Below are 14,546 nucleotides of genomic sequence, written 5' to 3' on the forward strand. Positions count from 1 at the left end.
AAATAAAATGTCAATTTTTATTTATTTTCAAGTCACAAGGGTCTAGTGGAATGGGACTGAGACCAGTGAATTTGTAGCTGGCCTCTGGAAGCCACCACTCTTCCTAATTTGTGAAACTAAGAAATCTGAAGGAGACTCTCAGCCGTTGTCTAAAAACAAAGAGTAAGTTTCTGAACCCATTTCCTTGAGAAGACAGCCTTGAAAATACAATGGATGGCAATCAGTTCTTAGGGGTGGAAGCTGGTCTCTAGTTTCTCTGAAAAGTCTTTGAGGGACCACAGCCTGTATAACCCGTAGGCTTTATATTGCAGATGTTTAAGTCCAAAGAAAGGGAGAGACGCTCTGGGGAGGAGGGGTGGATTTGCTATACCAGTCTAGCTAAAATGGTACCACTCATGGATCTACTTATGCCTTGAGACACTGCAGTTTCCTCTCAAGCTCTGAAGAACCCAAGTGACACACGCTGCATATTGGGTCTCACTATAGACTGAGGCCTGGTCTACACAGTTTTTGTACTGATTTAATTATTTTTGGTTATGGGGTGATTTCCCCCCCCCCTGAAATAGTTAAATTGATACAACTTGTAGACCATGTCCATACAGGGAAGGGTTTGAGGGTTTTTTGGGTATATATAGTTTTTTCAACATAAACTCCCTTGCTTCCACTTACAAATGATCTTATCTGGCATCTTATCATGCTCTAATTCATCCATTTTTGGAAGAGACATAGACACTACAGAATGAGTTATATCACTATAAGGTTCATGTGCCAAAGACAAAAAACAAGACATCTGGTAATGCTGTCAGTACGTGAGCTACTATGAGGAGCTGAACTGGATTTTTGCCTGAGAGGCCACCACAAAACCCCAGGATTTGTTTGCCTACTGCCCACAATGAGGCAAATGTGTCTTTGAAAACCACATAGGTAACCACTGCCCCTGACCAAGAGCAACAGCCAAGATCTCTTCAGATCTTATAGCCACCCTCAGACTCATCTGGAGGTGCCTCGGGAGACACCGCCTAAGATGTAGCCACAGACTCAGAGTGACAGTGCTGTAGCAGGAATCTCATTCAGTAAGTATTAAATACTGTCCCATTAGTGCCTGATTTGGGGGATTTAGAAGCTTTTTTCCCAGGTACCAGTTGTGCTGTGGAGGGTGGACATATCCATCTTGTGCAACACCCCTAATTCTCTGTTTACTTGGCTTTTTTCCAGCTCCCACAGTATGCTCAAAATGGCATCCAAGCAGAAAAGTTAAATGGTTAAAAGCAGGTTCCCCCCTCCAAAAATATATGTATTCTCACATCCATAGACCAAATGTGCTGTCCCCCACATCCTCATGTTGCTTCATGTTCCCTATCCCTCAACCATCTCTTCCTCCCACCTTTATGCAGCGCTGTGCAGTATGGAGGCCACATGGAAGAGACAAACATGGAAAAGACAAACAAGACAAACACATTATGACCGTACGTACCTCTGCATTCACACCCTACGCACTGTTGTAAAAATCTTTGTATAAAGTATGCCTTGTAAGGTGTAATTTGAAAACTCATAATTTGCTGATCATTATTGTCCTGATAAAATATGTGTAGCAACATTGTATGTGAAGTTCTAAGATTCCACTGTATGGTGTTATTAACACATGTTCCAAATTGAGATTCGTGAACAAGTCCGTCTCAAACAAAGGAATGCGTGCTCAAAGGAATGGTTCTCAAAGCCAGTCTGCTGCTTGTTCAGGGAAAGCCCCTGGCGGGCTGGGCTGGTTTGTTTACCTGCCGCGTCTGCAGATGCGGCCAATCGCAGCTCCCACTGGCCACAGTTCGCCGCTCCAGGCCAATGGGGGCTGCGGGAAGGGCGGCCAGCACATCCCTCAGCCCGCACCGCTTCCCGCAGCCCCCATTGGCCTGGAGCGGCGAATTGCGGCCAGTGGGAGCTGCGATCGGCCAAACCTGTCAACGCAGCAGGTAAACAAACCAGCCCGGCCTGCCAGGGGCCTTACCCTGGCGGGCCGCGGGCCAAAGGTTGCCAATCCCTGATATATAACATCCCAACCTAACCCTGTCCTGAGGCCTGTAGAGAACACAGGATACTGTGAGCCCCTTTTCATACCCTAAAGTGCAAGGGAAAGACAGTTTCCATGTCATCCCCTTGCCCCCCCAGGGAAGAACAGGTACAATCCCACTTACAGCTTTTTGTGACCCCAGCTGCACAAAGATGGGTTTGTTCTGCACATTGGCTGTTTCTGCACCATTTTAATTGTTTTACGTTTGCACTGTGTCATCAGGAAAGTTTTTGAATTATTTACAATTGCACACTGTTGACAAATTTCATTAGGATGCAGCTCTCCCTAATAACTCCTTATAAAATCAATTCACAAAGCGTATCCTTTACACTGTATTAATTTGAGTCCATTTAATTCATTAAACTACATTCCTTTTCCTTCCCTACACCCTGCTCTCAGAGTGTTGATCATAACACTTCCCTGGCCTGTAGGGACATTTGATACAGATACCCTGTCTGGCTGTTCATAACATTCTAAAAGTCTCTGTGCCTCCATGATATTCTCTCTCTTACTTGCCCAGATGTTGTGCAAACACAACAAGCACCTATAACACAAGACAGACATTTCTCAGAAACCTCTAGCCTTGTTTTTATGAAACATCTTCACCTTCCTTTCAGTCTTCCAAATGCACACTCTATAGTTACTTTGCAACTATTCGTAACAGAGTTAAGCAGTTCCTTTCTCCTGTCCAAGTGTCCAGTAAAAGGCTTTGTAAGCCAGATAAGTAGAAAATAACCTGTCTCTCCCTGAATAACAACTGGAAGCACAACACTGTTAACATCTATAGTGGGAAGAAAAGTTCCATTTTCATTGCATAAAACAGCGACGAGATTCTAAAAATCCTGGCATCATGGACCTATCCAGACTAGCCCACATTAATGTTAATAAATCTACCTTGATGATCTACCAGGCCGTGCATAACTCTGGAGAAATACCCGTTCCTGTTGATGAGTTCCAACGGGGTAGCGGGAAAAGATGACAGCAAATAATAGACACGTGGGTCCCATCAAAGGCCCTGATATGATGTGGGAATTCCAAGCATTCAAAGCTATTAATAATCTCCTGCATGTTGCCAAAACTTTATGGCCGGAGGCAGTAGTACCCTCTCAGTAGCAGTGCACACATCCATGACAACAGCCCCAATTAGTTCATTTACCGACACCAAGTCATTCCACGCAAGGCTGTTGAAGACAGCTGCTCCTCTACACGGAGTGCTTATCTTATTTTCTTGTTCAAAGTATCAAACTATTTCATTGACACACAAGCAGGAGATACTTCCATCTAGAAAATAAGAACAGATATTTCAATCATTACTAAGTAGCAGCTGTCCTTAATGATTTTAAAAAGAAAAGAAAATATTTGACTATAGTGACATATGGTAGTAGTGCAGAATATATGACATGACATGACATGAAAAATTTCAGTTTCCACAAAAATTTCTGACCAGCTTTTGATGGGTTCGGTCACAGAGACCCCCTTGGGTCGTGCTCAGGGCCGGCTCTGGCTTTTTTGCCGCCCCAGGCAAAAAAGCCTCCCCCCACCCCCCAGCGGGGAGCGCGGCAGGGGAGGGCGCCGAGCCCGGCCGCGGCCCTGCTCTCCCCGACCGGCCGGAGCGCCGGGGGGAGGGCGGCGAGCCCAGCCGGGGCCCCGCTCTCCCTGGGTGAGCGCCGCCCCCCTCCAGGTGCCGCCCCAAGCACGTGTTTGGAGGGCTGGTGCCTGGAGCCGGCCCTGGTCATGCTGAAACTACCTCTGAGCCTCCCTGCCAGCTTGGGATTCCAGAACCCTGCCTTGTTGAGCCAGACATACTAGCCGGTTGTAACACAGACCCAGGTCTGGTCCACGCCCCCAGAGCTGCAGACTTTAACCAAAAACTGCTCAGCAGGTCATCTCTCTCCAGCACCTAGCTCCCAATGGGATCCAAACTCCAAATAAATCTGTTTTACTCGTTGTATAAACCTTATACAGGGTAAACTCATAAATTGTCCATCCTCTATAACACTGATAGAGAGATATGCACAGCTGTTTGCTCCCCCTCTGGGTTTACTAATAAACAAAAGTGATTTTATTAAGTGGTTTCAAGTAATAACAGACAGAACAAAGTAAGTTACCGAGCAAAATAAAATAAAACACGCAAGTCTAAGCCTAATACAGTTAAGAAACTGAATACAGGTAAATCTCACCCTCAGAGATGTTCCAATAAGCTTCTTTCACAAACTAGACTTCTTCCTAGTCTGGGCCCAATCCTTTCTCCTGGTACAGTTCTTGTTAGTTCCAGCTCAGGTGGTAACTAGGGGATTCCTCATGACTGGCAGCCACCTTTGTTCTGTTCCAGTAACAGAAATGTGGGGAAGGAAGGCTGTATGGGGATGGGACCAGTGGTGGACTGAAGGTAAGGCATATGCTTTCTCACACTCACCAACCTGCACGCCGATATGGAATAATGCTAATTTTCTATTTCTAGCTGGGGATAGAGCACCAAACTCTGTTCTGTTATTATTCATCCTAGGGCACTTAAGGAACTAGCTGAAGCACTCTTGGAACCATTAGCAATTATCTTTGAGAACTCATGGAGAATGGGTGGACTGGAGGAGAGTAAACATTGTACCTATCTTTAAAAAGGGGAACAAAGAAGACCAGGGAATTATAGACCAGTCAGCCTCACTTCAATACCTGGGAAGCATGGGCAGCAGGTATCAAAGGCTGGGGGAGGCTAAGCCTCCTCAAAGACCCTGCGTGGCCCTGCCCACACTCCACCCTCAGGCCCCCTCCTGCTTCCTGCCCCTCTTTGCTGTGGCTCTTCCCCCGTGGACAGGGCCCCGGGCTGGGACTGGGGCTAGTGGGGGTCAGCCTGTGGCCAGGGACTCTGGGCAGCTAGAGCCAGTGCTCGTGCTGCCCACCCACCCAGCGCTCTGGGGCTACGGGGTGAGGGGGGCGTGCCGCCCGCCTGCTCTGCACTCTGGGGCTGGAGGCACTCCGGCTGCCCGGGGCTGGGAGGGAGGAAAATGACGACCAGGGAGGCGGTCTGGGCTCTGGCGTGGGAAGGGGGTAGAAGGATGGGGGCCTTGGGCAGGGGCTAACCTCCCCAAACCCGCCACCCATGCTGGAAAGATACTGGAACAAATTATTAAACAACAATTTGTAAGCACGTAGAGAATAATAGGATTATAAGAAATAGCCAGCATGGATTTCTCAAAAACAAAGAAAAAAATGGTTACTCACCTTCTTCTAACTGTTGTTCTTTGAGATGTGTTGTTCATGTCCATTCCAATCAGGTGTGCGAGTGCTGAGTGCACAGTGACATAGGTGCTGACTCCGTGGGTACTCCGGTGCTGAAGCACCCACGGGTAGCCCCGCAGATCAGCGCCTCCTCTGCCCCCAATGCCTCCCACCTGCCACAATCAACTGTTCAGTAGTGTGCAGGAGGTACTGGGAGGAAGGGTGAGGAGTGGGGGCAGGAAGAGGCGGGGGAGCCATGGGAAGAGGTGGGGCAGGGACGGAGCGGGTGTGAGAAGAGGCGGGGCAGGGGTGGGAGCTTGGGGGGAGGGGTGGAGTGGGAGTGAGGCCTGGAGTGGAGCAGGGGCGTGAAGAAGCAGAGCGGGAGTGGGGGCTTGGAGGAAGGCATGGAGTGGGGACAGGGACTGGGGCAGAGCAGGGGTCGAGCACTCCCCTGGGATATGAGTATGCCTATGGGTGGTACTACTGCTGAAAAGGACCTAGGAGTTATAGTGTCTCACAAATTGAATAAGACTCAGCAATGTGATGTAGTTGCAAAAATGTATAATATCATTCTGTGGTCTATGACTGGAGTGTTATCTGTAAGACATGGGAGGTTTCTGTCCCACTCTACTCAACACTGGTGCGGCCTCAGCTGGAGTACTGCGTCCTGTTCTGGGCACCACATTTTAGGAAAGATGTGAACAAATTGGAGAGAGTCCAGAGGAAAACAACAAAAATGATAAAAAGTTTAGAAAACCTGACCTATGAGGAAACTGGGCATGTTTAGTCTTGAGAAAAGAAAGTCTTGAGGGGGGACCTGATAATAGTCTTCAAATATGTTAAGAGTTGTTATAAAGAGGCCGGGAATCGATTGTTCTCCATGTCTACCGAAGGTAGGGCAAAAAAAAAAAGGGGCTTAATCTGCAGCAAGGGAGATTTAGGTTACATACTTTTGGAAGATGAGACTCTGGGCTGCGAGGGCAGATTCAATAGCTGCAGGCTGCAGCAGGCTCCGGTTTCTGTATTATATCATGTTTGCATCAAAAGAATATAACTTAACTACAAGCTCTCACTGGTTTAATGCAAAGAACAATGCACTTTATAACTTACTAAATAAGAATTGATTGATAAGATATAATTCTGGACATGGGAGGGTCAGAATTGTGCAAGGGAAAAACAAGATAAAAATAAACAAATCCTTATCCTTTTCTCATTTAGGATTAATTCTGTTTGTTATTGATCGAGACAAGAAATATGGACAATAAGCCAGCATAGATAAAGGATTCTGACCATGTTAGAATCATGACTCAGGTGTTGGTGATAGACTAGTGATAGGACTTATGGGAGTGCCTTTCTAGGGTATGTGTTGGTATTCTCTGTCATAATATACTCTGTGCTGAGAGAGTGAAAAACAGAGGGAAGGAGAATGAGAGAGAAATCATATTGCCGTCTAGTGACTGGCCAGTAGAGACAATAAAAGTCCTGTTTGACACCAGCTGCAGGCCACCTATTTTACCTCAAGTGGCAGAGGCCTGTGTTTTTGCACTGTAAGACCTACATGTGTAGGCCTGGCTCCCAAGGTGGGTATGTGCAGGGCCGGCTCCAGGCACCAGCTTCTCAAGCAGGTGCTTGGGGCGGCCGCTCTGGAGAGGGGCGGCACGTCCAGGTATTCGACGGCAATTCGGCGGACGGTCCCTCACTCCACCTGGGAGCGAAGGATCTCCCGCCGAATTGCCGCTGCAGATCGCGATCGCGGCTTTTTTTTTGTTTTGTTTTGTTTTGTTTTGGCTGCTTAGGGCGGCCAAAACCCTGGAGCCGGCCCTGGGTATGTGAGAGTTTTACCGTTGTGTCAATTGCTTACAGCCGATGGTGTAACAAAACCATGTTAGTGCTGGATTAGTTGATACCCTCTGATGGCTTTTTGCTGGCCTAGTGGAAATGAGTTTGGTGCAAAATGCAAAAACTATCACAATAGCTGGCACCCCTTCTTGAAAGACTGGCCCACCTTGGACTGAGCATGGAAGAGCTGATTCTGACCTTACACCAGTATTGATTTCAGTAGAGTTACTCTGATTTACACAGGTATGAGTGAGAGGAGAATCAGAGCCACAGACTGAATTATTCTTACTCCTAGATTAGAACAGGACTGAGGCACATTGACGGAGCTGTGTGGGGTGCTTGCACTGCTGCTGCCTAGACTGTGTTTATTCTGTAGATAAATAGAAGACTTCAGTCTTGTGGGGCCATCAGACTGGCAACTCATGAACACTAAATTCACTAGAGGAAAGTAAAATTAGATCAGATCCGCTCTTACAAACACATATCTTCTCACTGTTCCTCTCCAGACCCAACTTAGCTCCCTGGCTTCTGACTGATCAGTTCTGGTAGCTCCCTTCTCTTTGAAGACCAAGATATTGAGTGACACAATGTTCCACTAAATGCCAATTGCACTTATATAGCACCCCTCATCCGAGATCCCCACAGCACCATCCGAGCATTATTTAATTAGTTATCTAGTTAGTACATCCATTGTTTGTTTGATCAAAAACTACAGTTTCTCCAGAAATATATGTAATCAATTATAAAACAGACAGCTGCTCCGGACATTGCCTATTGAATCTTCTTTGAAATTGGAAGTGTTCAGTTACCAGCCCTCTCTACTGATGTTTATTCAATCTGCCTACTCAATTCCTCCCAGCCTTTGAAGCCACCTGGTCATTGTCTGAAAATGCAGGGTCAATGCATCTTTGAAGCGAGCATTTTCCCTATCTCCTGCAAAGATTATTTTGACTTAATATTAAATAAACCATCAGTTCATGTTTGGTGATAACCAATGAAATATGAAGCATTATCATAACATGGTGTTCAAAAGCCTGGATAGGATTTAGAAAAGATTCAGTTCTTTAAAAAGAGGCCCTGACAGAGGGTGGTAACAGAGTGTAATTCTTCCTTCAGCTGATGAAAACTAAGAGACTAATTTAGCAAACATCTATGTGAGATTCAAAGGGCTATTTACAGTTTGTTGGAAAGAAGACAAATCTTCATATAGTAATTTAGACAAACCAGGAACAAAGTGTTGGTGGATGTCCAGAGAACATGTATAATGGGATTTTCAAGGGCTTCATTGAGAAGTGGCTGCTAGCAAGAGAGGAAGACTAGATCAGAATTTCAGTGACATATGACCAAAGGTCAAGTCTGAAGGATCATTTTGGGTCAATATTTTAAAAGCACCCAAAAATGTTCTTTCCTCATCTCAGGAAAGGGACCTGGCTAGTACCCCAGACAACCCAATGAAGATCTCTGCTCAGTGCACAGTGCTGTGGTCAAAGAAAGCAAAGATGTAAGGATGGATATGGAATGGCCTGGAGAATTGCATTATATAGAATAATGGTGCAGCCTCTTCTGGAATACTGTTTGTGGTACTGCTCATCCCATCTCAAAATGGACAGTGCAGAATAGAGGAGTTAGAGAAGGGTAATGAGAAGAATAATTAGGAGCATGAAAAAATCACATATAAAGAGAGACTGAAAAAAATTGGGATTGTTTACCTTAAAAAGGAAAGGGGACATAATAAAAGTACATAAAATAATGAATGGATTAGAGAAGTTAGATCAAAAGCTCCTATCACGTAACATGGCAAAATCAAAACTGACAAAAGAACATTCTTTTTCACACACCATGATTGAACTATGGAACTCATTGCCAGAGGATGTCACTGAGCTCAAGAATTTAAAAAAAGATTGGACATTTATACGGATAACAAGCATATTACAATAGTTAGTGTTAATAAAATTTTTGGAAGGAATAGGAAACCTTATGCTTTGGAGGTCAAACCCAATTTTTAACTAACTTAATGGAGGGTAGATTATGTGGCTGCTGCAGGTTTCTTGAACCTTCCTATGAAACATCTGGTGCTGGCCACTGTCCGAGACAGGACACTAGTCTAGATGGAGCTTGGGCAGTTCCTATACACTGACAAAACAAATAAATGTACCTGGCTCTTTAGGACAGGGATGTACTATCTAAATGTGTCATGACAAATTGGAAGGGTCATAAAGATACAAAGAAGAAGACGGGCAGGGAGACAGAAACAAGATTATGTGGTTACTCAATAGCCCATGAGTACATCTTGATGATTATCTTGATTTTGTTGGGGTTTTTCTTATTTTTACCACCTTCCTTCTCCCCTCACTTCATGTAGGCAAAAAGACAGTAGTCTCAAGATTTGCAGAGAGATCTGAGGACCTGATCCAATGCTCATTAAAGTCAATGGGAGTAAGAACGAAAGACAGAGTAGTTGAGGGGATGGTCAGACTTGTCACACCAAGTGTTAAGCTCTAGGCAGTCAGACACTGTGGTTGGAGCTGGCCAAAGAGTGGGGACTAGGCCAAGAGCTGCACAAAAATCAGGTCTGAGGACAGGCCATGGGCCAGAACTGAGGTCAGAGTCCAGAGCAGACAAGCCAAATCAGGATCAGAGTTGGAGTCCAGATGCAGACTGAAGATTGAAGCTGGGCTGGAGTCAGTCTGAGCGTCTGGACACAGTTGCAGGATTGGAGCGGGTCTATAACAATGCTGGAGCAAGGTCAGAGTAAGGCATGGACAAGACTGAAGGGGCTAGGACAAGTCTGGAGCAGGAACAGGAACGGATCAAGAGCAGACTGGAAGCCGAGGGATTATGTAACACTGCAAGGCAGCAGGAGAGTTCCTGGCCAAGTAGTGCTGTTGTACAGACTAAATTGCAGGCGCTCTAGCAAGGTCAGTAAAATACCTGTACCTGGAGGTCATCTGACCTGGGCCCTGTCAAGAGATAAACTGCTGCAGCATGCCTGAGGGCTGAGTCACTGTAGGCTCTGTTGGAGGGGTAAGGTCATAGCAGATGAGTTAGCAGCCCTGGTCTGGCTGTGGGTTTGCCTCAGACCAAGGCCCTCTTTGGCAACTTGCCAGAAACCTGAGGCTGCACTTAATTTGCTTCAAATTTCCAACATTTAAAAAACATCCAACTTTATAATAATATTTTACATTTAGTTAAGAGTCTTTCATGTGAGGAGCTCAAAGTGCTCTACAAAGATGAGTGTTATCTTCATTTTATAGCTTAAGATATTTGTCCAAGATCATTCTAGTGACAGAACCAGGAAATACACCCGGATCCCCTGACTTGTAGCCCCCTATGCTAATCAGCAGAAGCTCTGCCTCCTATAAAGGCTCTCACCCCTTGTGTTTGTTTGTCATTGAGTCTTCTGTGATATTTGCATGACCAACAATAAAAATCTGCTGTTGATCAGTGTTGTAGTTACAAGGTGAAAGCAAATTCTTGGTCCACAAAATCCTAATGTTTATTTTTATGGTCCTTCTGCTTCCCCCTTTTCTGCCTGGCACCAATATATGGGCAGTCCCTGCAAAGTATTCATGATTTACCCAATGAGCAACAACAACTCATTTGCATTGACTATGCCATAGCACATGAATAGGTTTTCAGATAACTTTTAAAATGGGTACAATTGACTCAGTGGAGTGTTAACTTGCTATAAAAGGGGACACAGAACATACCTGATTCTACTTGTTTGTGTCAATGTGCTTGTTATAAAAAAGAAATAAAATGTTCTAGAAGTCATACCAAAATGGATTTCAATAGCCATATTACTCAGGTACTGCAAAGGTTAACCGTTTTATTGCTGATGTAGTTTCAATCTTAGTTGAATTCAGATGAAAACAAAAATCTTCTGGTTTACTGAGAAACTAAAATACTGGGCAAAGGAAAGTGAAAGGCTTTGTCTACACTACCACTTTTGTCAGTAAAACTTTTGTTGGTCAAGAGTGTGAAAAACACCCCCTGCCCGACGTAAGTTTCACCGGCAAAAGTGCTGGTGTGGACAGCACTATGTCGGCGGGAGAGGCTCTCCTGCTGACATAACTAACGCTGCTCATTTAATTATGCCAGCAGGAGAGCTCTCTCTTGCTACCAAAGAGCAGCTTCATGGGAGACCTTACAGGGGCAGAACTGTACCAGTACAGCTGTGCCGCTGTAAGGTCTGTAGTGTAGACATAGCCAAAGTGAAAATAGATGCCCTGGCACTTGCTTAGTGAAAAACATTCTAAATTTAGCCAAATTCCATTCTCCCTTTAAATAATGGGCATCCAAAATTTGCCCAGCTCAGGGCAAATTGGCAACTTGCCAGTGGCCTAAAGGCCATATTGGCACTTGGCAGGAGTCCAAGGGTCATACTTGAAATATCATGGGAAATTTCTTGACAGTGAGTTCTATCTGTTAGGGTAACAATCTCCTGAGGGAACTTGTGGAAGCCCCATTGCTTGACACAGTGAATACTAGACTAGACAGAATACTACTAAATGTACAATTGAGAAAAATACTACATGAGGAGGAAGATGGATGAGATGACCTAATCAGCTGCATTCTAGCTCCAGATTCTAGGAATTCCATTTAATTTGCATCTACCTTCTTCTTTAACATGAAGTGAGAGCCAAGACTCCAGGTCCCAGCATAAGATGCTCTATCATGAGCGAGTGGTTCAAGAAGGAGTATTTCATGCTAGAATTGAGGCCTACCTCAATCCATATTAAAGTTGAGGGTGTCTTGGCCTACCACGTGGAAGTCTATGGTCTACAAAGGTCACCTCTATAGGTCACCTCTGCTTTATATGTTCTATAGCAGGATATGAAACTTCCAGTGGCTATTATGTTGCATTCAGTAAATGTTTTGTAATATGCTGCTCTCTGTTCTATTTAGCAATACACTTCAAAGACTTCAATCACCTAGAAACACTCCTGTCAGGCAGTAAAACTGCTAAATTCCACAGTGAAGTCTGTAATTTGCTCATGGAAGGGGAGATTTTCATCCATGTGAAGGGCACGAAGGGGCCCAATTCCCAATGGGAGTTGGAGACCTACCTCCCATTTGTGCTTTTGAAAATCTACCCCAAGACCTAGGAGGTGTTGGGAAGTTTTCCCCTAAATGTATGTTTAATGATGTTAATATTAGTGTTTATGTTTGAATTAATGTTTGTGCTGTAATGATTAGTATAAAATGAGTTAATTACGGAACAGAAATCAATTGAGTCCATGATTCAAGATGGTGTCGTGCCATAATGACAACTCGGACTCCATGTTGTTGCTCCTTCTTGTTAGAACTTTCGCACCTTTTCAAACTACTGGCGGGAAAAGAGCAACGGATTTTTAGGGGGCAGTTAGAACCAGCTCAGACCATTAGGTTCACGCCACTGAGCCTATAAAAAGGGCTGCGTGCCTGAGCATTCTTGCTGTCCACCAGCGCAGCAGCCAGGTATCACGTTGATTTGCACGGGCGTCAAGGATTTCCTCAGTGACTCCGGACCCACACCATTGGCCAAGAAGACATCACTTACTATCATTCATGAACTATAACACCTACCTATATCCTGATTCCAGTGACGTCTTTATCTTCAATCCTTGTTCCAGTAGATCTTCGCTGACGGTCCCGTGCTCCTTCTTCCTGTAGCCCAAGTCAGGCTGCAAAGTTTGGTTTGAGGTCCAGGATTCGGATCCCATGCTCTCAAGCTATAACAAAATACACCACCATCAGCTGTTTTGCTTTACCTGAAGTTGTCTCCTCTGACTTAGTACAGTATTGGGGTAGTTTGTGTTTTCCATTTGTTTAGTTTAAATATAGCCAAAGTTAAGGCTTGTACGAGTCTCCAGGCTTCACGTCCAATTGGGGGCAGCCACATTTGCATTTGTATTGGGTTGTTTATTCTAGTTATCATTCCCCTATCCCTGCTTTTGTCAATTTCCTTAATAAATCTTTAACTGTTTTCAAAGCATACACATCTCTCTGTCTCTTTTCTATCATACACGAGATGGAAGTGGGTGGACTGACAACTGCTTCCACAGGTGATCAGATACTGTATGCCAGCCCAAGTTCCTGACCCTGTTGGTTAGGTTGAAGGTTAACAGAGGAGCCTGAACTAGAAGACCAGGAATTACCAATATTAAACTCTGGGGAGATGAAATCCAAAACTGGATTCAGATCTGAACCTTATTAATGGTTCATATTAGGCCAGAGAAAACCCCCAGATCTGAACAACCCTAAACTTGAAGGGTAGGAAAGGACAGGGTTCAAACTCTGGGTCTAAAGTTTTCAGTTTGAAGCCATCTCTACTGAAAAACAGCAGCCTCTCCCATTTCTCTGTGAATATTTAATAGCGGAGCACTCTAGTGAGGGCTCATATCACTGATACTCCATTTCTTTTACAAAATATCAAACAGAACACGTACACATTTATGATGAAGTATCATAATTAAAACCAAGTTCCACTTGTTAAATAAACAAATAAAATACATTTTATGATACATTATCCTCGCTTATTTGTTCAGTTGCTTGCTAATTTGCAACATTTAGTCATTTGCAACGGTTCTCCCTGTCATTAGTGCAAATTAGCGATGTTCTGCTGCAGTTAGAGACACCATTTCCAAAGAGTCAAATAGCCGTAACTACACAATTTTCTTTCACTGCTCTGTCTTTCTTTGTTACTGTGAAGCTATGTACCTATAGGGCCTTTAATCTGTATCCAGATGGAGGGCAGTGTAATTAGATTTTCATTTTATATTTATCTAGAGTTAAAGATGGATCAGAATCAAAATTCTGGAGTCTAACACCTCTGAACTTTGGGAAAGTTTTGAATTCAAATCTATAATTGCATTTTGTTGCCCCAACTGCTAGTCCTTTTGGCATCAGCACTTTTACAATGTGACTTAGATAAGCAGTTTGAAGATTTCCTATTATCATCTCATTTGTATCTAACATTGTTAGTCCCAAAGGATCACTAAGTGCTTTACAAACTTTGTAGACAAGTAGTACTTCACTCTCTCAGTGAAATGCACCCATCTCTGAAATGGAACATGGTAACTATATTATTGTGTGCAGCAGCACTACACAACTGTTTAGGATAAAAGTGAAGGCAAATAATGTAAGCAGCTGAAATGGTGAAGAGAATTTACATAGCCAGCATATAAACTTCCCAAATTTGTGTGTGGTCAGGATGCTAGAGTTGATACCTTTATGCTTGTGAATGCTATGAGGTTTTCAATGACCACAAGTGGTCAGGATTAAGGTTTTATATATTGTAAAGGGACACGCCCTCCCAGGGGCTGGAAGGAGGCTAACAAGCACCTCTGCGCCTGTGCTGCGCTAGCAAGGTGCATCTACACAGTTTGTTCCTCCTAGAGGAGGGGCTTAAAAGGGGAAGCTTACCATAGGAAGTGGTGGTGACCAG

General features: G+C 44.4%; 1 protein-coding gene across 2 annotated transcripts in view; it reads right to left on the reverse strand.

The window, feature by feature from the left end:
• ITPK1 (inositol-tetrakisphosphate 1-kinase) overlaps nt 1–12,831 on the reverse strand; it is a 248,178-nt gene extending 235,347 nt beyond the window's left edge. The window contains exon 1 of one of the 2 annotated variants that reach the window (XM_065595644.1): nt 12,686–12,831. In XM_065595644.1, the coding sequence (XP_065451716.1) occupies nt 12,686–12,822 (137 nt within the window). In that variant the 5' untranslated portion in view covers nt 12,823–12,831. Of the gene's footprint in view, nt 1–2,956; nt 3,085–12,685 lie in introns of those variants that run through there. The other variant, XM_065595645.1, reaches the window with a different exon arrangement.
• Between the last annotated feature and the right edge of the window lie 1,715 nt (nt 12,832–14,546).

The sequence above is a fragment of the Chrysemys picta genome, chromosome 4 (genome assembly GCF_011386835.1).
Source record: "Chrysemys picta bellii isolate R12L10 chromosome 4, ASM1138683v2, whole genome shotgun sequence".
NCBI lineage: Eukaryota > Metazoa > Chordata > Testudines > Emydidae > Chrysemys > Chrysemys picta.